The sequence below is a fragment of the Bos taurus genome, chromosome 15 (assembly GCF_002263795.3).
Source record: "Bos taurus isolate L1 Dominette 01449 registration number 42190680 breed Hereford chromosome 15, ARS-UCD2.0, whole genome shotgun sequence".
NCBI classification, from domain to species: Eukaryota; Metazoa; Chordata; class Mammalia; order Artiodactyla; family Bovidae; genus Bos; species Bos taurus.
In genome coordinates this window covers 55516339-55541168 of record NC_037342.1, presented here as the reverse complement: position 1 = coordinate 55541168, position 24830 = coordinate 55516339, and the positions used below count along the sequence as shown (strand labels likewise).

At 41.0% G+C, this 24830-nt stretch overlaps 1 protein-coding gene across 4 annotated transcripts in view; it reads right to left on the bottom strand.

Moving 5' to 3' along the window:
- Positions 1 to 377: 377 nt before the first annotated feature.
- UVRAG (UV radiation resistance associated) overlaps positions 378 to 24830 on the bottom strand; it is a 328758-nt gene continuing 304305 nt past the window's right edge. For 3 of the 4 annotated variants that reach the window (XM_015474813.3, XM_059874960.1, XM_059874959.1), the window contains exon 14: positions 378 to 3905. In XM_015474813.3, coding sequence (XP_015330299.1) covers positions 3203 to 3905 — 703 coding nt within the window. In that variant the 3' untranslated portion in view covers positions 378 to 3202. The remainder of the gene's footprint in view (positions 3906 to 24830) is intronic. The other variant, NM_001193026.1, reaches the window with a different exon arrangement.

The following is a 24830-nucleotide window of genomic DNA, read 5'->3' as shown; positions in this document are numbered from 1 at the left end:
AACTTCATGACCTTTCTTAATCCTTGAGTCATAATAACTTCCTCTGAATTCTGTGGCACGACTAGACAGCTCTCCATCACAGAACTCATCGCACTCAATTGTACTCAATTGTTAATATACCTATGCCACTCTTCCTTGCCGTACTCCCAACTGGAGACTGTGGCAGAGGTCAAAGTGGATTAATTTTCATATAAACTTGTTTAGTTCAGTCCCTTTCAAAGTGGAAGGGGGGCTAGCTCAGTAAATGTGGAATGGCTGGTAGACTGTTTAAGAATGAGGTTTTCATAGTTAACTCCGCTTCAGTATGAAATTCAAAACAATGAAGAAGACAGGACTCAAACATCACAGGGAAATAACATACACTTTTACTCTCAAAATAAATACTAATCAATTTTATTTTATAAATACAGATGCTGACTTTTCTTCCAATTACCAACAGATCAGTTTCACATGCCATTTATTATTGGTGGTGGTTTAAAAAATTATTTAAATAACCAGTTAGGTCAGGATAAATGGGCACCATTAGAACTGCTAAAAAAATATAGTTGGATACAATCTTCCAAAACTAATATTCTGGGGGGAAAAAATCTCTGGAATTTTTGAAGTGGGTAAGGGGAAGTAGAGAGAGAAAACACAAGCAAATATTCATCTGATAACATTTGCTGGCTGTTAAGAGTGTTTCGGCTACATGAAAACTGAAAGGGCCCTTAGCAGTTCAGAAATGGACAGGACAGTTTTCAACTTATATTCTCAAAGCAATTTTGATTTTTTAGTGGTTTACAAGAATAATTACAAAGATTAGTAGGAGATAATAACTTCATCCCATATTTTGGCCTTGGCCACTTTAAACAGAGGCAAAACGAAGTCTGCAGCCTTGGGAAATGTCAGAGATTTATTCCTGGAGAATGTAATGCTGTAGGATTTACATATATCCAAGTATGGTGAAAACTGCAGACATCAAACAAACTCAATGAAAATCCAAAATCTAAACAAACCCAAACCTACAAGTGGTGTTCTGAGGCGTAACATCACTGGACACAGTGTGGGTCAGGAAAGTGTGCAGGGAACTAGCCGTCAGTTCTGGGCTACCTGATCACAGTCAATGGTGGGGTTCCATGCTGTGGGGGCGAAAAGCTGTGGACCCCAGAATCAGGGAGTCCATAAATGGGAGACTGAGAGACTGACTGACAAAATCCCAGAGCTCCAGGCTCTACGTGGTTTTGTGGAACCTGAGATCAACGCTGTAAAACATGGGTGCTCCTATATGTGGTCCGGCTGCAGGGCCTAAATCGAATGTACCTTGTCTTCGAGTTTGGCATGGAGTTTAAAGGTCTCTCCCATATCTGAGGAACCACAAATCACACGTGATTCACCTTCCATTGTTCACTACTAATACAGTCCTTCAAAGCCTTTCTTTTGGGCTTGGGAGGTAGATGTTGCTTCACTGGAGGACCCACAGCCCAGTCGGATGTACATCTAAGACCATGTCTAGCTCCACCCTTACTCTAAAATGAAAGACAGTACACTGTCAAGGAAGCCTTGACTCTACAGATGGCTTCTGCTCCAGGTTTGGAGTAGTTCCACCTATTTATGAGAAATAAGATGGATTTCTTCAGATCCAGTTAAAGCTTTTAATTGCTTGCAAGTTGGGTCTGTCTGTCATGCAATGATTCTGTGAGTTCTTTACATGAAAAAAATAACAACATGAACTATTCCATTTAACAATGTAGCTATATATTAAAATTGAGCCCAGGAATGCTTGGACGAAGTATGACAATGATTATGAACCTATGAGTTAAGTTGTTATGCAGGACGAATGAGCTATTACAGAGTACACCTGTGATGGCGTGTTGCTATATACAATACGTAAACTCAAATGAAGTCAACAACATTAGCTTAGATACAGCCACAGGTTTTGCTCAGGCTAGTCCTGTCATGATGTAACATATGGAAATATAGGTTCAAGAGGAATTTCAAAGCTGGGAAAAAAATCAGGTTGAGTGAAGTAAACTCAATTTTTATTCTTCTATATAATACATGGATATAAGCATAAAATCTCCTTAAAGAGCTTGCAACCCTGAGGCGATGTCCTTGGGTAAATAAAGTATACAGCAACAGCAAATGAACTCTGAGCTCCAGGAATGAAAATGGACTTCAAAAACATAATTTAATATTTATGCAATTGCACACATACCAATAGTATTCTATGCCTCATCTAGTCTCTGAATCCAGCAACATCAACTGCCTCACAGTTTGCACACTGGACAGCCTGACTCCCTATGTATATTTCATCATACACAATGCCTCCTCTCCAACTGAAATTTAATAAATTAACATGGGAATTACATATAGGGATTTCTACAAGGTGAGTGCATTGCCAGAAAGCACACCCAGTTTTTGACAACAGCATCTGCCCACATAAAAACTTTGGCCCCCAGAGGGAACTTGATGCTGTCTGACTATAGTAACCTTGGAGGGGAGGGTTCTTGAGGGTCTCCTGGAATCCTCCAGAGGTGAGGTTTTTCATATAATCTGAGGGCTGCTTCAAGGGTATGGCTGGCTGAAAGAGGTGGGAGGTCATGGCAACTGCATTAAAGAACCAGCGAATGTGATGTCCTGTGGTCAGGATGCACAAGGCATCTTCTGCACCAGTGGTGTAACAGCTGGGTTGACGAGCCTGGGAGCAGAGGCCGACGGGCCTCTGTATCGGAGACCACTGTGCTGCTTACACATCAACCTAACGGATGGCCAGAGACCCTTCAGTCAATGGTGGAGACCTTTCACTGAATATTCAATTTTCCCAAAAGTTTCATAAACTATGGTGAGGGCAAATGCTGTGAGAATCTAAAGGCGAGTTCATTATATTATTTATATATTATCATCTTCCCTCTGAGGATAACGTATAAGTGTAAATAAAAAAGCAGACAAATGCCTATAAGGTGACTCAAGCTAGAGAGTGACTTTTGCCTTAAAACAACTGTCAGGCCTGAAAAGCAAAATCTTGCAAGCAAAATCTAACTTTGTCTGGCCCATTGATACACAATGATCCTGAGTCCCTCCTTGATTCACAAAGTCTATTTTTCTGAGGAATATCCTCCATTAATATTCATTGTGTCATAATTACTACAAAAGGTAACCAGTGCAGCTTTATCCTCATTTCAAGCAGTGACTCCATCCTGGTCCTACCATCTGTCTGCTCACTTCACTTATCAGAACTCCTGCGTGGCCTGCGGAAACTGGATACGTTTTCGTTCAGTGCATAGATCCTTCGGGAGAACTCTTCAAATTCTCCCAGAACTTGTTCATCACACTCCACTGCCACAGCACTGTCCACGGGGATGCAGTTAAATGCTTCCAGCTGATCGCCTGAGGTGAAGCCTGTGGCTTCCATTCCGATGATCTCTTCTGCCTGTTCCACGGTGCAGCAGAGCTCGGCTTCCGAGACTGGGTGGAAGCTCCCAGGGAGCTGGGCGCCAGACGAGCTGGCCTGCTCACCAGGCAGGAGGGTGCCGTTGATTGTGGCCGGAGGCCCCGAGAGTGCTTGTCCCTGCTCCTGGCTAGTGTTCACACTCACGTGGCTTCCATTTAAGCTGTCGCCCAGATCTACCCCTTTTTTCTTGTTTTCTTTGGAGAGGTCCAAGGAGGTGTCCAAGGAGGAAGACAGAGATGCTGTCTTTCTGTCAGATTCTCCCGTGGAGGGCACAGGGGTCACAGGCTGGACTAGTGCAGAGTTGTAACTGGGGGGAGGGGTTTTGTACTGGAGTCTCTCATTCTCTGAGCTGGCCCGTTTCCGGTATCCTTTGTCTGGTGAAGGGATCCCCCCAGAGAAGCCTACATCTGCACCCCCAAATATGGAGCTTTGTCTCTTTGGAACAGGGATTGCACTGGAGGTGTGATGTCTGTCACTAGAAGACAAAAACGAAAAGTTACCTTCAACTTCAGAACTTAGCTTAAACCTTCTGGATCAAGAGACAGGAAATAATATATTCAAGTTTGAGAAAATACAAATTGATAATACTCAAATCTTAGTAGTAATTGTCCAAATGCAAGATACAACAAAGTATTATAAGTTTAGCATTGGGAACTTCCTTTAAGAAGGATACAAGACATACTAAAATATATGCAGAGGGGAGTGCCCAGGGTAGAGGCCATGTCATATGGGGAGGAGTCGAGGCAACTGGAGGGATTGGATCTGGAAAGAAAAACATATGAGGATGTGATCAAATTCATATGTCTGTAGGGCTACCAATATTCTTGTTTCTAATATCCAAGTCTTATTTTACCTTCATAAAACAGATACTGTCATTTGGCAGAGAACCTCAAAGACTTGTGCATGATAACCTCAGCGAGGCAGGGGCAAGGCTGGACTAAAACCCATGGCCCATAACTCAGTGGTCCATAGCTTTTGCAAGACCCAAATGCTAACTGCTCATGTTAGACAGCCGGCAGAGGGAGGCCCAAGGAGGTGTGTGTGTGCGTTTCGTGAAAAATCAACTTGGGAGATGACCTCTCCTGTATAATGGTAGTAGGACACATTTTGTAATCCTTGGTCTTCATCTTCCTTCAAACTTGAGTTTTCTCAGGAAGATACATTTGGGCCAGCAATAATAATCACTGTTTGGCTGTACAAAGCATAGTTTCTGAAGTAATTTCATGTCCATCATTTCACTTGGTCCTCACAAAACCCTGTCAAGAAAGCAGGGTATACATTATTACTCTAAATCTGAAATAATAAATAATAATTAGTTAATGGAAATAAGAGTATCCAGACTCTGGAAATGATGGTCATTTTATATCCTGGACTGGTGAAGCCGTCCCGGGAGTACTGATCACAGTTCCAGACATCATGCTTGGCTGAAGCTATCAGCTTCAATACAGCTGTATGAACAAACTGGGTTCAGAGGCAGAGGGAGGTATGAACACAAGGTCCATGTGACATGTGTTCTTCAGATGAGGAAACACACAGAGAAATGGCTCACAAAAAAGGCAGCTACCAGGCAGGAGCAGAGGTTAGACTTGAAACTGCACTCATGCAACAAGTAGCTACTTCATGTGCCAGGCCAGGCCTTGGGGAGAGGAAACAGAGCAGGCCCTGCCTCTGAGGAGCTTCCAATCTTAGGGAAGAAAGACGCCTGCATATATACACCGTACATACTCTATTATATTTTCAAATTACAGACATGAAAAGTGCCCTGCAAAAGAAGAAAGGATCTAGGGTTCCTTCTACCTGTATCCATGGCCACAACCCCGTAAGCCAGCTCCCTGCTCCCTCTCTGCTCAGATTTTTTCTGATGCTGGCTTATCGCTGTGGTCTAAGCAAAGGTTATTCATCTTGAGAAAAGGCAACCACAAGGTCCTTCTAATCTATGCACCCACCAGACTCCCTTGCTTGGTTATAAGTGTTGGTGCCAAGAGTAATTTCATAATTAGGGGTGCTCACTGGGGCACATATAGAACCAGGCAAGTAGACAGTAAATTACTGTTTTTAGTTCTCAAGAAAAACGAAACAGAGCAAAACCTGTTGGCCTTAATCTAGGTTTTCAGTTAATATGTTGTCAAAACTCACAGTAATGGGGTAAAGCTGCACATTTTTGCCAACCTTGTTGTTTTCACTCTGCTACTTGCTGACAGTACCCCTCTCTACATGATTTTGCAGGGGGCCTAGGTAATCAAAACAAAACAGCATCAGCACCACCCAAAGACAAGTCTATTCTGGGCAGAAGGGCCACACGTTCAGTTGCCACCCCACCCAGGAAGGGAGAGAAGCACCAGGTGAGCCTGCCCAGAACACTGAAGATGACGTGGCTGGTATGAGACCCCAGGCCAGGTGCTTAAACTACTCACGGCTATGGAGGCTGAATGACTTGACACCCTCCCTGCCACCATCCGCCCTCCCTCCCGGGGGGACCCTGCTCTGCTTCTCTCAGCTGGGCTCCAGGTGGGCTGATAAAAGGGCATGAGGAACAAGCAGTGCTTAAGACACAACAACAAAGGGGTTTTTATAGTCGTCTTTGCCTCGAAAGCTCTCAACTTTGCATGACAAAAAAGTAATAAAAGTATGAAACCCCCAATCCCTCCCCCAGTTACAGTGAGCAGGGAACTACCCTTCTCTTGAGCATCCAAAATGCTGAATTCTCATATCTGCCCTGTGAAAAAGGTAGGCAGGTAGGAGGTTATGTGATTTCTTCAAGGTTGCAGAACCCACATCTGACTCCAGAGCCCTCACAGTCATTTGCATCTCATGTGGGAAAATCATATTCAAATTTGACTAACATTTGCTAAGAACCAATGTCTGATATTGGAGAAGGCAATGGCACCCCACTCCAGTACTCTTGCCTGGAAAATCCCATGGATGGAGGAGCCTGGCGGGCTACAGTCCATGGGGTTGTGAAGAGTCGGACACGACTGAGCGACTTCATTTTCACTTTTTACTTTCATGCATTGAAGAAGGAAATGGCAACCCACTCCAGTGCTCTTGCCTGGAGAATCCCAGGGATGGGGAGCCTAGTAGGCTGCCGTGTATGGGATTGCACAGAGTCGGACACGACTGAAGCGACTTAGCAGTAGCAGCAATGTCTGATATGCCAGATATCAAGCTGAATGCCATTATACACAGGCTTTCCCATTTAACCCACCCAACCTATAGCTAAGCTCTGGGCTGTTACTCTTTTTTTTTTTTAATTTTTAATTTTATATTGGAATATAGTTGACAATGTTGTGTTAGTTTCAGGTTACAGCAAAGTGGTTCAGTTGTACATACGCATCTATCCATTCTTTTTCAGATTCTTTTCCTATATAGATTGTTACAGAATACTGAGTAGAGTTTCCTGTGCTGTACCGTAGGTCCTTATTGATGTTACTCCTATTTTGATACATGGATTCAAAGGCTTTGCTAGATGGAGACTTTGGCATTTGCTGACATCCTGATTCTGGGATCTTTTCCAGTTTCTCTGAATTTTTATGAGAACTGAGGTAAAGACAGTATCAAATACAATTTAGAAAACCCAAGTAACAATAAAACATTCCCTCTTAAGAACGGTAAGAAGATGAGGTATTAGACAAATAAGGAAGTCTACAGGTCTAACGTTTACCCTAACAATCACACACTGTCTTTCTTCCCCCCATTTGTAGCTATGCGCCATGAAACTTTTCAAAAATTTTTACTAGTCTTTCTTATGATCTTAAAAAGAGTAAGTTGAACAAAAAAGATATATATTTTTTAATTAAAAAAATGTTTTAAAACTTGTTATCTTGGAATATAGTTGATTAACAATGTGATAGTTTCAGGTGTATAGTTAAGTGATTCAGTTATACATATACATGTAGCTATTTATTTATCAATTTAAAAAGGTATTTTCTTGATAACTGTGGGCCATCAATATGAGCACATCTTACTGACTATGACATAGTAGAGCGACTATAGGCCTTCCAGGGGTGTGTTTCTGAGTCTGAAGTCTGCATCAGGCTTTTGTATGTCCTCTCTCACTGTCAGGCTGTTACGTGCGGTCAAGTCAGTGTTTTTGCCTGCAAGGGCTTCTCCTTTTTTTGACATTTGTGTCTTATTTGTTGTGTTCTTATAAAGTATCTGTCTTGAGAACTGTGTGCAAAGCAAGAATAAATAGGATTTGAGAGATGGACCAGCAGATATCCTGGGTACAATACGCATAATTATATGAGTTTTGTAACATTAGTTTTGCCTGCTCAGAATTAATTTTTTTATTACTTCCAGGATCTTAGCAATGTTCCAAATTTTTAAGATAGCTGAGCTTAAAATAGCTCAAGTATTGAATGACTGTATGAAAATATATACAAACACACATGCATTTTAAATTATTATAATAATTTATTCTCCCTGGACAACTAAAAATATAAACCATATTAAAAACTAAAAATCAGTCAAAAACCTATTGGCCATCAAATAACCACTATTTGGATATTTTCCTTGTAGACTTTGATTTTATATATGTGTTTAATTTAAAAAAGACACAAAACCAATCAAACAACAAAATGAAAGTTGTGTTTGCAGTATATGTACATATATATAAAAAATATATATATACATACACACACTTCTGTATCCTGTTGTTGGAAGTTATTAAAACCTCTTGGTAAACAATTCTAAGTGGCTACTCCATTAAATGAAATTATCAAAAGTTACTTAACCATTTCCTTATGTTTGTGGATTTGAGATATTTCTAAAATTTTATATTAAACTTGCATTTCTGTATAAAAATACAATGCATAGGTTTTTAATAAAATAACTTTTAAAATTTTCATATTTAATAGAAGGTTTCTAGAAGGAATCTTCATTACATGTTTTGGTATTAACTAAATTCTTACCATAAAAAGGAACATTTTACCTCTACTGTTGCCTAAAAAGAGAAAGGCAGCAATTAAAAAGGCAAATGCCCAAAAGCTTTCAAGATTCTTTTTGTCTGATTAGAGTCTGGCTTCATAATTACTTTATCAAGATGGAAAAAGAAGTTGAAATCCTTAGATTTACTAGTTTTTAAGACCAATTTTTAAAGGCAATTGACAACTTACTTATCAAATGAAATTATTACATTATTTAAATTGTGATGAACAACATAAATAATTTCTACTTCTGGAAACAACTAAAGTAAACCTGAGTGTTCTGGGGAGGAGCAGTTGCAGCAGAAAATATGGCATTTCTTTACCCACCACTCCAGCCACAGGTTCCTTGTTCTAAAGCACTAGATTTGGGGACATAAAGCCTGAGGTCTAGCAATTGGACAGAGTCCTCAAAGTTCACTGCACAGTCTCCTTATCACCTGTTTGCTTTGAATGGATGTCTCCTTCAGCTTGGCTTAGGTCCAAACTGGAAACATGACATTTGGGGTTTAACGCTATAATTTAAAGGAATGTATTTAAAAACAACCACCCAAAGATACTGTAATTACAAACTTTCTAGGCCACAGTTTAGTGAAACAAGACATAGACTGAATAACTGAATCATATCAGGGACTGTTAAATAATAATACTCTTTTCTGCTACAAGCACAAAAGGATATCTTAGGATCCCTGACAATAGCATGCGAGGGAGAAGCCAAGTAGTTCAGAGTTTAGAGGTCAAGGAGGACAGTCTGGTTTAAATTTGGCTTCTTTGGATCAAGTCTTCTCTGATGTCTCTAAATTAAGGTCATTAATTTCTTTTTCATTCTGTCTTTATTGCAGTTACTTTTGTTAACTCTTCAGCTATATCCAGAGCTATCTGGAGATAGTAGTGGTGATGAGAAGGGATGCTCAAACGTCTGGATCGGCAACCATGATTGATCCTGTTTATTTGGAGCTATAAATTAAGGCTGAATTCACCACTTATTAGTTATATGACTATAGGCAGTTATCGTCTCTCTGTTCTAGTTTTCTTCTTTTTAAAATAGATTATTGGACTGTGGTAAGGATTAAATAACACACTTCAAACCCTTGGCAGCTGCTGCTGCTGCTGCTAAGTCGCTTCAGTCGTGTCCGACTCTGTGCGACCCCATAGACGGCAGCCCACCAGGTTCCCCCGTCCCTGGGATTCTCCAGGCAAGAACACTGGAGTGGGTTGCCATTTCCTTCTCCAATGCATGAAAGTGAGAAGTACAAGTGAAGTCGCTCAGTCATGTCCGACTCCTAGCGACCCCATGGACTGCAGCCTACCAGGCTCCTCCGTCCATGGGATTTTCTAGGCAAAAGTACTGGAGTGGGGTGCCATTGCCTTCTCCGAACCCTTGGGAGGATGCCTGCCATATATACTGATGACAGTAGTAGCTGTAATTGTGGTTTCTGTTATTATTATTTGCTTCCCTAGGCTCTGGATTCCAAAAGTATTAGCCTCATTTTACAGAAGAGGTTAAAAAAAAAAAAACTTAGTTGCCCAGTCGTGTCTGACTCTTTGTGACCCCATGGACAGTAGCCCAGCTCCTCTGTCCATGGAATTCTCCAGGCAAGCCTACTGGAGTGGGTAGCCATTCTCTTCTCCAAGAATCTTCCCAACCCAGGGATCAAACCCAGGTCTCCTGCATTGTAGGTGGATTCTTTGTCGTCTGAGGCCCACAGAAGAGATAACGGAGACTCAAAGACATTAACATCTTAGACAGAAACACAGGGTAACAAGTAGCAGAGGAAAGACCAGAACCTAGATCTCCTTCCTTCTACTGTTTTCTTCTATACAAAATACTGTTTAAAGTAAGAACAAACTCAGAACTCCTCCCACACACCCACGTCTCCACTCCTGCACATCAGGGAGAGCTGCCTGCACGAATATAAGGAGTCAGGCAAGTATAAAAGAGTGGGGGAGAAAGTACTAAATCAAAGGTTTATCCTGCTCGGGGTGAAACTTCACTCCAGCTTTTTCCTGAGGACATGTGGTGGGGAAGGCTTTGAATCTAGTGGAAATGCTCAAGTGCCTCTATTTACACGCTCTACCAAATGCTGCGGGACTACAAGAGCCCCCCAGAATCCTTGGAGCCACATTCTTATTGTCCCCAAACCTCTGATGTGTCATTTTTCTGTAAGAATACAGTTTCAGGGAAAGGGAATTTTTATAAGAGGGAGAATTTCTCTGCTTCCCCAAGCTAAATGAGGAGGACTCTGTTCAGCACTTCTATAACCATTATACACACACCTCGCCATGAAGCTAATCTGGGAGCAGCAGAACCAGCCCAGTGGACTCCACTACCCCTGCCCCAGCACTCTTGCTCTCTCTTCCTTTTCTGTGGGTTTTACTGCCTGAAACTATGGCCTCTTTTTACAGAAAAGGGACTGAGAGAGAGGAGAACAGGTACGGAAGCATTGGCCCAAAATGTGTTCCTACTTCCACATCTCCTGTATATAATATTCCAGACCCTTACACGTAGCTCTGCCATTATATGAAATACGTGAGCCTGGTGAAGCACTGAACCTATGTTTCATCTCCTGTAAAGTGGGTATATCCATCTAACAGCTGTTGCAGTTAGGATTAAATGGGATCTACAAGTAAAATTCTTAGTACAATGAGTAGGTACTCCATAAATTATTAGTAATAAAACAATAGCAACTGATATTTTATATGAAGTATCTATTAACAGCTTTATACATGGTCTCATTTAATCCTCTCATCCCTATGATGTATTAAGAAAATCACCCTCATTTTGCAGATGAAGAAACTTAGGCACAGAGGTTAGGTAACCTGCCCAAGATCACAAAGAAACTAACTGGTTTTCTTTTTTCGGCCACGCTGGGTCTTTGCTGCTTTCTGCGTGAGCTGCCTCTAGCTGTGGGGAGAGGGGCTGCTCGTTTCGGGGTGTGGGCTTCTCACTGCAGCGGCTTCTCTCATTGTGCAGCACAGGCTCCAGGGCACGTGGGCCCTAGAGTTCGTGGGCTCAGCAGTTGTGCACGGGCTTAGCTGCTCCGCGCATGTGGGATCCTCCCAGACCCTTGTGCCCTGCGCTGGCAGGTGAATTTCTATCCACCATGACACCAGGAAAGTCTTAACTGTGTTTTAACAGAGGGTGTCTGACTAAATAAATGCTAATTTTCTTCTCTTTCCCAATCCATAGGACTTGCCACCAAAACACTCTCCACTTCTATATGAGGGAGCAGTGAGAATCAGAATAATGTTTTTAGGTCAACTGGTTTGATAACTTTTCCTTCTCTTCTTGCCTGCATTAAGTTTGTGGGGCATTTTTACTTCCTAAGACTTGTTACGCTGTCATAAGAATTGTAATGCATTCTAAGTATCTATTATGAACACACATTTTACCATGAACTGTTATAAATGTGGAGACTCAGTGAAAAATGAAATAAAGGAAAGAATGTAAAGATTTTCCACCTCAAGAGCATTCTTGAAGCTGGGGGGAATTTTTAGCTCTCTGAAAAGTTTTTTTCTCTGTTCTCTCTCAGATTCGCTTGTGCTTGTTTTATCTGTCTACAACCAGATCTCACACTGTAAAGTATTAGGAAGGAGTACAATTCACAGACTCAAATATGTGTCTTTCCCTCCTACAAAATGTTTCCTCCGAGGAACATTACTAGATCACAGCTGGTCAAAACGCTAAATCTTGATTGTCTGGAACCTGGCCAAAATCTACAGCTACAACTCGGTGGAATAAGAATACTTAAAAAGAAGGAAAAAACCCCACACTTTTAAATAACATTTGATCTTCTTCTTTCTCCCCCTTGTAGCAAGCTATGACCTCATGGCAGTGAGACCTCTCCATGGAGGTGTTTAAGTTGGTTTACAGCCATTAGAAATGTTTGAAGCTCTAGGTACTCCTCTGTGCCAACAGCATGTCAACTGTGCTAAAAAGCAATAATAGTTTCTCACCTTCTTAAAGATTACTGCTTAAATAATGCAGAGCAACGACAGGGCTGCACAGAGTGCCAAAAGCAGGTTGCCAAGGCGAAGCGAAGGTAGAATTACGTCTTTTGGCAGCTGAGGAATTATGACATAAAGTTAGTTTAAAAAAAAAAACCTCCATAAATTAGGCTACTAACCTTTTTCAAAATCCAGCAAAGGCTGGGATTTATCTTTCTTCTTTTTCTATCTCAGATCAAGTAGAAGCACAGAGCCTCCTTTTGGAAAAGCCAAATTGATCAGCTAGATCTTATCTCCCAGGAGGTCACTGGAGGTTAATAGTTTTAAGCATGTAAACTCTTGGCCACAGGCAAGCAATCTGAAGGCCTCTCACCATTACAGATAAGTGAAAGTGCTTAATCTTTGCCCTGGATGTTAACAAAAACAAGAAACAAAATAAAAATAGAAACAATCTTGGGCCAGAGCACAGGCTAAAATCTGTGCCAATGGTCACTTTTCCCCTGGGCTCAGCTTAGAAGGCTTCCTGCCAGAGTCTGACTAAATAAAAACAGAGGTTTAAAAAGGAATAACTGAACAAGGGAGCCTTTAGATTTTATTTAAACGGAGTTGTGATGGGGAGATGAGTTTGTGAAAGAGAAAGTTCCATCAGCAAAGGATAAAACCAAGCAAGCTGAAAAAAACCCATTTCCCAGGCTCTGTGATGTGAGCAGCTCCGTGGTCCTGGGCAACAAGGCCCAGCTGGGAAACAGAGGTCCCAGCACAGGCTATGAACAGAGGCTGAAGGGGTGCCCACGGCCCGGAGCCCACCTGGAGGCCAGCTTGGTCTCAAGGCTGAGTTCCTTGGGGTCAGGGAATAAACAGTGATCCTCCAGAGAGACAGATGGTCCCAGGAGCTGAGAGGTCAACCACTGCACCCATCAGCTTTCACTTCTAAGAAATCATCACACAAATAACGTATTGAAATCACAGGCAAGGCAACAAACATTATGAGGCTGTAACATGGTCTGTAGAAACAGAGATGCCAGGAAGGTTACCTGGCTAACTGTCGGAGTGTCTAGATTGCACTTGAAATGTGGGAGAGTGATAAGGTGTTTGTGCTGAAAACTTAAAAAAAAAAAAAAAAAAAAAAAAATCTACCTTTGCCAGGGAAACCAGAGTAATAGCGATGTCACAGACCAGTCACAGGAAGAACCTGACCAACTAAAACCTTGGTCAGAATTTACAAAGTAGACTTGCAGAGACAGAGCACTAAAGGAAGCATTAGACTCCAGAGACCAACGACAGAATCTGTGAAGTTAAGTCTTTTGAAAGATGCCACAAAGCTGAACCACCATCTCATTTCTCATAAGCTCTGACATGAATCGAACCATGAAAAGAAACAACTTCAGTTGTTTGTTATTTTAAAAGAAAAATGGATAGCTTTGCCACCATATCCAGAGATGCTGAAGGCCTTTGGAAGAAATGCTTGAATGACAGCTTCACTGAATCGCTGCTTAGAGACTGTGGGACTCCAGGGATAATGTCTTGGGAAGCTTCTCTCTTGTAGCCCTCTGTATTACTATAAGAGGTGCAGTATAAACAGAACATAGCAACACATTATTTACTCCCTCATTCAAATACATGGTGAGTGTCTACTATACACCAGGCACTGTGTACTTGGGGATACAACAGTGGTTGAAAAAAGCCATGGCTCCTGCTTTTGTGGAGCTTTTATCAGAGTGGGAGTGGACAGACATTAATGTAAAAATTACAGACATAAAATGACCACCTCTGACACATGCTGTGCAGGAGTGATCAGGGGTTGAGAGAGCTTATAACAGAACTGACCCAGCCAAGGCCAAGATCTGAAGGACTAGACTTCTTCACCAGGTGAAGAGTGGGTGTGTAGGTGAGAGCATCCAGGCAAAAGGAAAAGGATATGTCAAGACCCTACCTACATCAAGAAAGACAACAATGTGTGAGGACCCAAAAAGTCATCAAGTGAACAGTAGCCTGGTAGAAGATAAAGCTGAAGAGCAAAATGTGGTCTAGAGTAGACTATGCAGAAACCCAGAGGCCATGTTTAGAATTTTCTCTTCAAGTCATTAAAGTGTTTTAGGCTAGGGGTGTGTATGTCTGTCTTGTCTGTCTAGTGGGTAGGGAGAGGAAGAGACACTGATCGACTGATCTGTATTTTGGCAGGTACACTCTGACTGAAGCTGGAGAACACACGGGAGGGGGTCTGGAGCGGATGCTGGAGGACCGAGCACAGGCCGTGCAGTAGTGCAGGTGAGATGATGCAGGCTTGGGCCAGAGTGGAAAGGTGTAGCTGCAGACAGAGGCACATTAGGGGGAATCAGAAGAGGTTGCGAAGGTTGGAGTTATGAGGAAAGGGAGAATCAAACAGCTTCCTGGCCAGTGTGAAAGACTGGATGGAGATTCGATTTGCTGAAAGCAGAGCCCTGGAAGACCATGAGGCTTACGATGGTTCTGGTGGAAGACAGGGGAAAAAAACAAACAAAAAAACCACAACGTGGGCACACACGGTGTGCTATGAAAATGTCCAGGAGGCAATCTGAACAGAGGTCTGATACCAGAACAGAGACCTGGGCTAAAGAGTTATACTTGTGCTTCAGTTCAGTGTGGGTGATAATTAAAAAACGTAGTTGAAGATCAGATCAGATCACTGGGCAGGGGTGGTGAATAAAATCAGAGAAAAGAGGGCCAAGGACTGAGCCTTGAGGTGCTCCTGTTTTTCATGATGAGGCAGAAAAAGAGGCGCCCACGAGTGAGATAAGGAGCAGTCAGAAAGGAATGAAGAGAACTAGAGAAAGGTTATAATGACAGGATTCCTGTTCTAGAACCAGAGATACTAAATGATCTCTGTATAAAATATTTTATTCTTAACACAGCTAGAAGAGAGGCTGTACAGAGTAATGGTTAAAGGAGAGGCCCTAAAACTGTTCTTCTGGGATCAAATCTTAGCTCCTCCACTTGATGGCTGTGTTACATTTAAATTATTTAAACTTCTCTGTGCTTCAGTTTCATCTGTAACATGAGAGAGGATAAATGGGCCCTAGTTCACTCAGCTGTTGTGAGGATTAAATGAGTTAACTAAATAATTCATTCAAAATGCTTTGGGAGGGTACCTGGTTTGCAATAACACTCATTTGATATTTCTATAATGATGTTACCTCTTCTTATATATGCAGTTATCCCTAGCAGAAGGATTACTGAACAAGCATCATATAAAATGGACCTTTAACATCTCCAGAGTTGAAATGCAGCTTATACTCAAAGATCACATGAAGCAGTCAGCAGTACTTTCTAATTCTGCAAAGCCCTGTCAGCCTTCTTGAAACTTAGTACAGTGTTTTAGATCTAGAAAGATATTTATCTGCTGATACATGCTAAAGGATTCCTCCTGAAAAAACAAGACTTCCTGCAACAGGGCATCTCCCCTCCATTCATGTAGGCATAACCATCTTCCCAAAGCCCAGTTCAAGTCCTGCCTCATTTGTTAAAGCCTTCTTCAACCATATGCCAATTTAAAATGACCTCTCTGAACTCCCTGATCAATACTTGTAATTATACCATCCAACTGATGCTTAACATGATCACTTGTTATTTCAACACATATTTCAGTAGACAGTACTGAAATCCACATTCACTGCCTGGCAATCTGCTAGGCACTGGGAATAAAGAGGCTCATAAAATAAGGTTTCTATCATTAGCGTTTCTACTCTAGTCGAGAAGACAGAGAGTTAGCCAATCACCGGAACACCACAGTGCTTTGAACACAATATACATTTTGTATGACAGAGGAGGCAGCCAGTAGTCACCTAGAGGACTCAGCACAGGTGACTATCTTTGATTTACCTTTGAAAGGTAAGGTACAGTCAGTCAGTCAGGCTGTGTGTGTATATTAAGGTGCAGAGAGAGTAAGAAATGAAGGGAAGAATATTTAAGTCAGAATTAAATACAGTATGTGTGCAGTCCAACTGTGGAGCCAAGTCTTGTAAACAGTGTATGGAAGGGACCTGGCCTTCTATTTTTTGAAACCCATTCCTCCACTTCCCAATCTAAGGGAGTACAGAGCACTTAGTAGATACTAAGTGAATATATTTGTTTTATGAATAAGTAGATTTGATTAATTGTACCCAAAAGGAATAATTTGTTGTTGTTGTTTTTGGGTAATGTGTTGAGAAACATTCAGTTAATGTGAAAGAAAAAAAAAAGAAGTAAAAAGAACACACTCCATGGTTACTTATGAAGAACAAAACTTTCTAAAGATTCACTTATAGTAAGTCTAATTGATGAAATATTATGCAGCCATTAAAATGATGTAAAAATTTGGTAATGGCATTGGTAATAGGCTTAAGATACAACAGCAGTACATACAGCTGCAAGGACTGTGCTTCAGCACTGCAGCTACACGTCACTGAGTACCTGCAAGGCGGTAGCTGGGCTTGAGATGTGCTGTGAATGTACAATACACACTGGATTTAGATGGTTTAGAATAAAAATGGAGTGTAAAATATTAATAATTAAAAATACTGATTACACACCAATCAGTATTTTAGAATTACAGGAAAACTACTATTAAAATTAGTTTGCCTATTCTTTTTTACCTTTTTGCAATGTGGCTGCCAGAAAATGTTTAAGTTTCTGGATATGTAGCTCAGACTATATTTCAGTGCTGATATAGATGATATGATCTCAACTGTATAAGTAACACATAGCAAACTAACTTAACAGTGGTTTCCCTCCCTGGATTGTAGGGCTATTGTTTGCCCGTCATCTGTGTATTTTTACATTTTCCAAATTTTATTCATTGATAATCAAAAAGAATGATGAGAGAGAAACAAGGCACAAATAAAAACAGAAAAAAAAAATCTCTATTTGGTTCAAAGACTTGGCTGCTGGAGGGTGAGAAAAGCAGCCCGGGATACCCAAATGACTTCTCACTGACGGAGGGTTAGCACACAAAGGATGTTGGCCAGCTGTTCTCCATCCTGACTGGAGACAGAGAAAAGCGGAAATGGGTGTTAACCGCAGAAGGGGGCCTGTAAGTTAAATATAGGGAAGAATTTCCTGAAGTGAGGGTGTTTAAATTCTGGAATGAGTTACAGAAGAAGCCTGGTCCCCCAAAGTCTTTTAAAATACTACAGATACCCATATGCCTTGTGTATTCCTGTCTAGAGGCAATGAGATAACTTGTCAAGGTTCCGTCTGAAATAGCTGTCTTAAGAGTAAATAACTCCAATAAAACTTTCTTTTTCATTTATTTTTGACCAGCCTTCACTTTTCATATTAAGGATGCCAGCCAGTAAGGAGTACTTTGAGAGGCACGCCCCTCTGATATGGCTACCTTAAGTAGTACTCTTGAGACTTCAAAGACAATGTCATTTGATCTAAATTTAAAAACCAGAGTCAGCTAGACGACATGGTTTTTAAGTCCCTTGGGTCACGTGCCAGAGACTAGTTCTGAATTCAGCATGAGCAAATGATGGAGGGAAGGAGAGAAGATAGATCTGCTTTTAAAAAATAAGGCGTAAAAAAACGTTAATACAGGATAGGGTCTCATTTTCACAGGTGGATGGTTTGGCTTAAAAGCTGAACTATTATATCACTACCCTCTGTGTTTTGTTTTTTTTTTTACCCTCTGGTTTTAAAGAAAGATGGGTTCCAAAATTTTCATTATTTTCAATTGACTGAAAAAACCCATTTTCTTAAAATGTGTCAAAGTTCTTACTTTCTTAATCATTTGTTCACTAAAAAAACTGTTCAACTTGATTCTATTTATAAAAAAGAACAGAGAACTAGATTAGAAACAGGTGAGCAGAAACACTATCTAGAGATTTAACCAATGAAGTGATACGACCTTACATAAATCCACTAGTTGCTTCTCCCAAAGTCACATCATTAAACGCTGGAAGGAATCAGAAGTATTCCAGTGAGCTGCAGAGTAGCCAAGGATATGTCTCCTCAGTATTCTAGCATCACTAAGGTCACGGAAATTGAGGCAGCCTCAATAAAAATGGCACGCCTGGTCCTACAACATCAAGGAAGTCAGTGCGAGGTTGAGCACCATCACGTGGAACGCGGTCCCCTGAAGCCGGGGCTCAGGCTGTGGGTCCCACGTGACAGTGAGACTGAACAATGCAGGAGAGTATTTTTGTAAGTCTTGTTCTTCAAAATATTTAATTTGTCTTATCTACTCATTCAGATTATAAACTAAACAACTGTCAACTAAGCAAAAGCAGGGCAAATCTCACACTTTTGAATTTTCTTTCGTCTTTTGAATAGTGCTGTATGCAGAGGAGACCCTTAATGAATTGTTGAATGTATGAATAATGCTTATGATATTTTGTATAGTCCTTTTTAGTTTATAAACCACTTGGACAGACATTATCTCATTTGTTCCATATAATGATGCTTGGGAAATAGGGCTGCTGCCATTAACTCCACTGAAAAAACTGATACTCAAAAAATTTATGAAAATTAAATGACAGAGCTGAAGCTGGAGCGTACATTTTCTGATTCCCAAATCCAGTGCTTTACAGTCAGTAAAAATTGAACTTAGAATAAAACATTTCATGTATAAATCAGGACAGATGGTTCTGAAATCCTGCTTTTATCATCTCTTTTTCTGAAAGAAAGAAAATGAAATTTAAGGCAGGCAAACACGGTGGACAGACATGTTTTAAGCCAGCTCACGTGTTCCCTTAGCTTTCTTGTTTCTTAACCAATGGAGTTGAAACATATCACCATTTTTGTTTCTTTTTGTCTTAAAGTTCTAAATTCTAACCAAGTTTCATGACTCTTACCAGGTTCCTATCATAAGCAACAAAGAGTGTCTTCCTGTCCAATTCTGCAGTGTATTTTTCTAGTACTCTGGATTTGACTTTGATGGGCTTCCCTGGGGAAGGTAATAATAGGTGTTAGAAATTCAGTGGCAGAGAGAGAGAGGAGGGCTGGGGAAACGCAGAGAAGGAAAAGAATGACCACTAACTAGTAAGAGGCAGCCTGGCATGACAGAAAGAGCATGCAACCAGGAGGCAGACAACTGGTGTGGCCGCCCCAGTTCCATTACTTACTGTCATGTGATCATGGCAAGTCACTTCATATTTCTAAGTACTCTGATATGTAAGATAGTGATCATCACCCTTGCCCTGCCTCTTTCACAGGGTTGTTATAAACTTAAATAAAAACACGGTAAATTCTGCAAAAAAGAAACTTCCATTGTACATAACTTCTAACTATAGCTGAGAGTTAACCTAAGAAAATAAGTAACCAAAAAAGTAAGTAGGCCACTAGAATTGTGAGGTACTTTCCTCTAAGTTCAGAGGAAGGTCGTATTAAGTACTTGGGGAAAAGTAGAAGGGAAATGGTGAATATTCTGTATCACTAATGTACAAATAAGCATGAGCCATTATTAAAAAATGTGATCAAGAACCATGTTCTATACCTGTTTGTAAGGAGATGACTGTAGATATTTTTTTATGACTGTAGATTTTAAAGGAAAGATAAAATACCTATAATAAAGGATGGATTTAATTTTTAAAACAGACAACTACGATTTCATTTACCCATGATACAGTTATAATACTACTTACCATTTGTTACTATTATGTGCCAGGAAGTATGCTAAGTACTTAATCTTTATATCAACTTTATCAGGAAGGCACTATAATTTCCATTTTACAGATACTTTTAAGCAGAGAGTTTAAACTTGCCTGAAGTCACAGAGATAGTGAGTGGTAGAGCTACTATTCAAACCCAAAGTCTTCATATGCTCCTTAGAACTGGGCAACTGCTTCCCACTCTGGCCTGCCCTGTAATCTTCACATGCCCCAGTCCTCCTTATGCCCCAGGTCCACTAAATGCCATCTCCTTAGTGAAGGCTTGTCCAGGCCTCACCTACACCCCTCACCTTACACTGGGGAGTAAATGACATCCTTAAGAATGTTCCAGATAACTTCTCCACCTTCCTTCAGTACTTCATACTTTCTGTTGTCTATCACATCTTGTTCCAATTTCAGTGCCTGCTCATCGCTGCTCAGAAGCTGGTGGGTAAGGCTTGGTGGAGAGTGAACCTAAGGCATCAGGGGAGGGCCTGCTTCTCTGCCTGCTGAGTGAGTGAATGAAGTAGGATGTGAGCTGGACCTTGAAGTGAAAGCAACGTTTGGAGAGAGCAAAGCAGGCAATTCTAGGTGGTGGGAACTTGTCTGAGAAAAGAACCGAGGTCAGAAATGAGGGGGGCCTGTCTAGGGGTCGGTTCAGCTGGGGTGAGAGACAGTGGAGAGATGTCACTGAGGACTGTCCCCAGGGCCTGGATGCAGGAGCCCCTCACACAGTCTGTTCACAGCAGCACAGCACAGACTCTCTTCCTCTCAGCGCTAAACATATCATCTCAGTGGCGGCCGTCAAACAGTGGCTCGCATGGCAGGGAAGTCGTGAGGCTTCCCTGACCGTAATTCAGCATTGGCTGTGCAGGAGCATGTCAAATGGAATCCTGGACCACTTTCTAGTTAGTAGTAAAAGAGAGGAAAAATGGGATGTTTAAGTGGCATGGTGGTGGCTTTTAACCAAACTATTCAAGAGGACAACCTCTGAGCTGAAATTCTGCTTTTCCAATTTGTGTTGTTTGGCAGTCACAACAAGGTTAGTGATTCAAGGATGAGAAAATGGAGACTTCTTTTGGAAAGGATCAGCATAAAGTACTGGGAACTGTGCCCCAGGTAACTTGTGTTCTTGAGAAAAGGGATAGTTTTATGATTAGTCAGGTAACATCAATATGTTAGATAAGAATTCTGTTCTGTCACGTGACAGAAAAGAAAAATCACACTGTCTTTTCTTTAAGAAACAAAACAAGCTGTCACACAACTCTGAAGCTTACCATAAGGAGGAATTCAGTGACTGCACTGATCGTCAGCCAGTTTGAAATTCTGGACACCGAAAGAACACACAGCAATCTACTTCCACCGGGACCAGTCTGTGAATGGTAACCGCAGCACAGAGGATGGAAGTGTTTTCTTTTACAAAAGATGTAAGAGGCTCCCTTAGGGGCGTTGAGTTTTTTTACCCTTTGCCCTAAGTAGCACAGGCTGGGGAGGTAATTCCTCAGTTCACAGCTGCTCTCGGAAATTCTCAGGTTTCCCCTGGGGCTGAAGTGTTTGTTCCAGCTTTGTTTAGGTTTGGAACCTCCGGGCTGCCTTTCCACAGCAGTCTTTCCTGGGTTCGTATGTGGCAGACCTTTTGCGCTACTTTGCATCTGTCTCAGCGGTCCGTTTTTCATTACGGCACCAAGAAGTGATGTCTACTATTCATTGAGTGTTAATGTGCTTGGCACAGCTGGCATAAAGGGGCACTATACAGATGTGGGCACTGGGGGCTTAATGGGTTTACCATGTCAGTGCCAGGAGACCTGGACTCCAATCTTACTGCCACAGGCTTGTGGAGCAGCCATGCTTGGAAAGTCACTGAATTTATCTGAACCTCAGAAATGGAGAGTTGCTGGAAATGGTTATGTTTTAGGAGGGAAAAGACAGTCAGGGTGCAGTGAGGAAACACTTCTATGTAAGCATTTTGGGTAAACTGTCTAAAGAGATTGCAGAAGAAAGGGATCTAATTTCTAAAGTTCCAGTAACTGGTTATGGTTTTGTTTCTCACTTAAAATATTTACTTCCCTCCGCCTAATTTTGTATTTTCTGTTCTGTATTGTTTTCTTGAAAGGGTTCCCTAATTATATAAGCTCAATGCGCCACAAAACCTAGATCCTCTGTGTTTCTGAAATGAATCTGCACACTAGCCAAGTGGTCTATTCTTCGCCAGTAAAGCTGCTGTGCCTTTTCTAAAGCTGTTCCCGCTATTTGAGGGTGTGGGTATGGATGGAGGTAGGAGAGACAGAAGAGGGGGAGCACATACTTGACAGCGTGTGACTCGAGGAGCCAGTATAAGGACCATATGTGAGAGCAAGGGGAGAGGCGCGGTAGGAAAGAGCTTGGATTTTACTCTAGCCGCTGGAGCTAGGGAGTGATTAAGATACAGCTAAAATTTAAAAAGATCATGCTGGCTACTGTGAAGAATGAACAGAGATGGGACATGAATGAAACCAGGGAGACAGACTGGACTAGTGTGGTGCCTGGGTGAGAGCAGGCGGTGGCTTGGGCTGGGGTGGTAGCAGCAGACATGGTGGAAAGAACAGCTGGTGGGTAGAGATCACAGCATTTTTGCCGATGAACTAGACTGGATCAGGGAGGAGTGAGAAAGGAAGGAAGAATGCTCCTCTGGTTTGAGCGACTGGGCAGACAGTGTGTCATCTGTTGGCTGAGGAAGGCTAGTGAAGGACAGTTTTAAATGCTGAGGCTGAGGTGCCTGTGACACTCCAAGGTGAGGTTTCAAGCAGCTCTCTGACTACAGAGCTCACAGGAGAGGCTGACACTGAACAACGTGAGGAGGCATAGCAGGCAGATGGCTTTCAAGCGGGGCATGAGGCCACGTGAGAGGAAAGCAGAGAGAAAAGGAGAGGAGCCCTTCGGGCAGAGCTATGCAGTTCTCCATACTTACTGATCAAAAAAAGGAGGCGAACAGGAAAAACAGGCAGAAAAGGGCAGCTGAGAGGAGGAAAACCAGGGGACGACAGTGCTAGAAGCCAAGAAAGGAAGACGCATCAAGAAGGCAGGAACGGCCAGCAAGGCCAAACGTCACTAAATACAGACGAGGCTAAGGATGAAAAAGTGACCGCCAGGTTTGGCAACATTTGAGTTTTAGGCATCTACCTAGATAAGAGGAATTCCAGTACCCTGAGAGAACTGGAAATCACACTGGAGTGATTTAAGGAGGAACTGGAAAAAACAGAACATAAGTAGACCCATAATCATCATAAAAATTAAATTAATAGCTAAAAACTTCTTCTTTCCCCCTCAAAAAATGAAAACCACTAGGTTTTCAGACCTTCATGATAGAGAATTCCTGCTGTACATGAACTCTTCCAGAGAATGGAAAAGGAGAGTAGAAAAGAAGGCGGAAAGAGCCTCAGTTTATTTTACGAGGCTGTTATAATCCTGTTACCAAAATCAGACAAAGATTATTGTATACATAGGCTAGCCTCATTTCAGTTTACAAAAGTAGATATTCTAAAAATATTAGCAAATCATGGACTCTAATCAAAATGATATAAAAGAACTTATTTACAAAACAGAAAGACTCACAGATTTCAAAAACAAACTTATGGTTATCAAAGGGGAAATGTGGAACAGAGTGATAAATTAGGGGCTTGGGATTAACATTCACACTACTATAAATAAAACATAGCCAACAAGGACCTACTGCATTGCACAAGGAACTCTATTCAATATTCTGTAATAATCTATATGTGAAAAGAATGTGAAAAAGAAGGACTACATGAAAAAGAATATATATATATATATATATATATATGTATGTATGTATGTATGTATGACTGAATCACTTTCCTGTAAAGCAGAAATTAATACATGGTAAATCAACTAAACTTCAATAAAGTAAATTAAAAAAAATTAGCAAATGAAATCCAATACTATACAAAAAATAATACATCACAATCAAGTAGAGTATATCCCAGGTGGCAAAGATGGTTTAACAACAGAAAATATGTTTAGTTATTAACACAGTAAAGAAGCATAAATATAGTATTATCTCAATAAACGTAATAAGCATTTTATAAAATTCAAAATGCACACATTCATAATTTCAAGAAAAACAACTCTTAGCTGGGAATAGAAAGAAACTTCCTTTTGCTAATAAAGAATATCTATCCAAACCTGTAATAGAATACTTAATGGTGAAAAGAAGCATCCTCTTTAAAGTCAGGAATAAGACTGCTGCTATTATATTACTGTATCATTAATATCCACTATTGTTGCTCCTCTGCCATAGAACATAAGAGAACAAAAAGTAATAAAAATTGTAAAAAGAGGAAGAAATAACACCATCATTCGAAAAAATGATTGTATACACAGAAAAACTCAAAAGAATCTAAGATAAACTATTGTAATTAATGTTTAGTAAGGTTGCTGGATACATTCTCCAAAATACAAAATCAGTGGTGTTCCTTTATACTAGACACAAAGAAGTTGGATGCTGTAATAAAAAATTTATAACAGCAACCAAAAGGGTAAGCTACCAAGGACTAAGTATATAATAAAAGATGTGTAAGGCCTTTATGAAGAAAGCTTTAACACTTTGCCGGGGTATGTTAAAAAAAAAAAAAAAAACATATAAAGAGATACCATGTTCACAGAAAGACTCAATATCATAAAGCTGTCAAATCACTCAAATACAATTCATAAATCAAGAAAAGCCGAAAGAGATTCGAAGAAGGACCATAAGTAGGAGCCTCAGCAGACCAGATATCAAGAAAGTTGGGGAAATCTTCCTTTCCCCTTGCTTTGAAGGAATATGATTTAAGAGAAACACTCTTGGCCTCTCTCCATCCTCCCACTTACTTGCTCTTAGGGGAAGAGGGCCTTTTTGGATTGGTGACTTTACAGGGAAAGATAAAACCT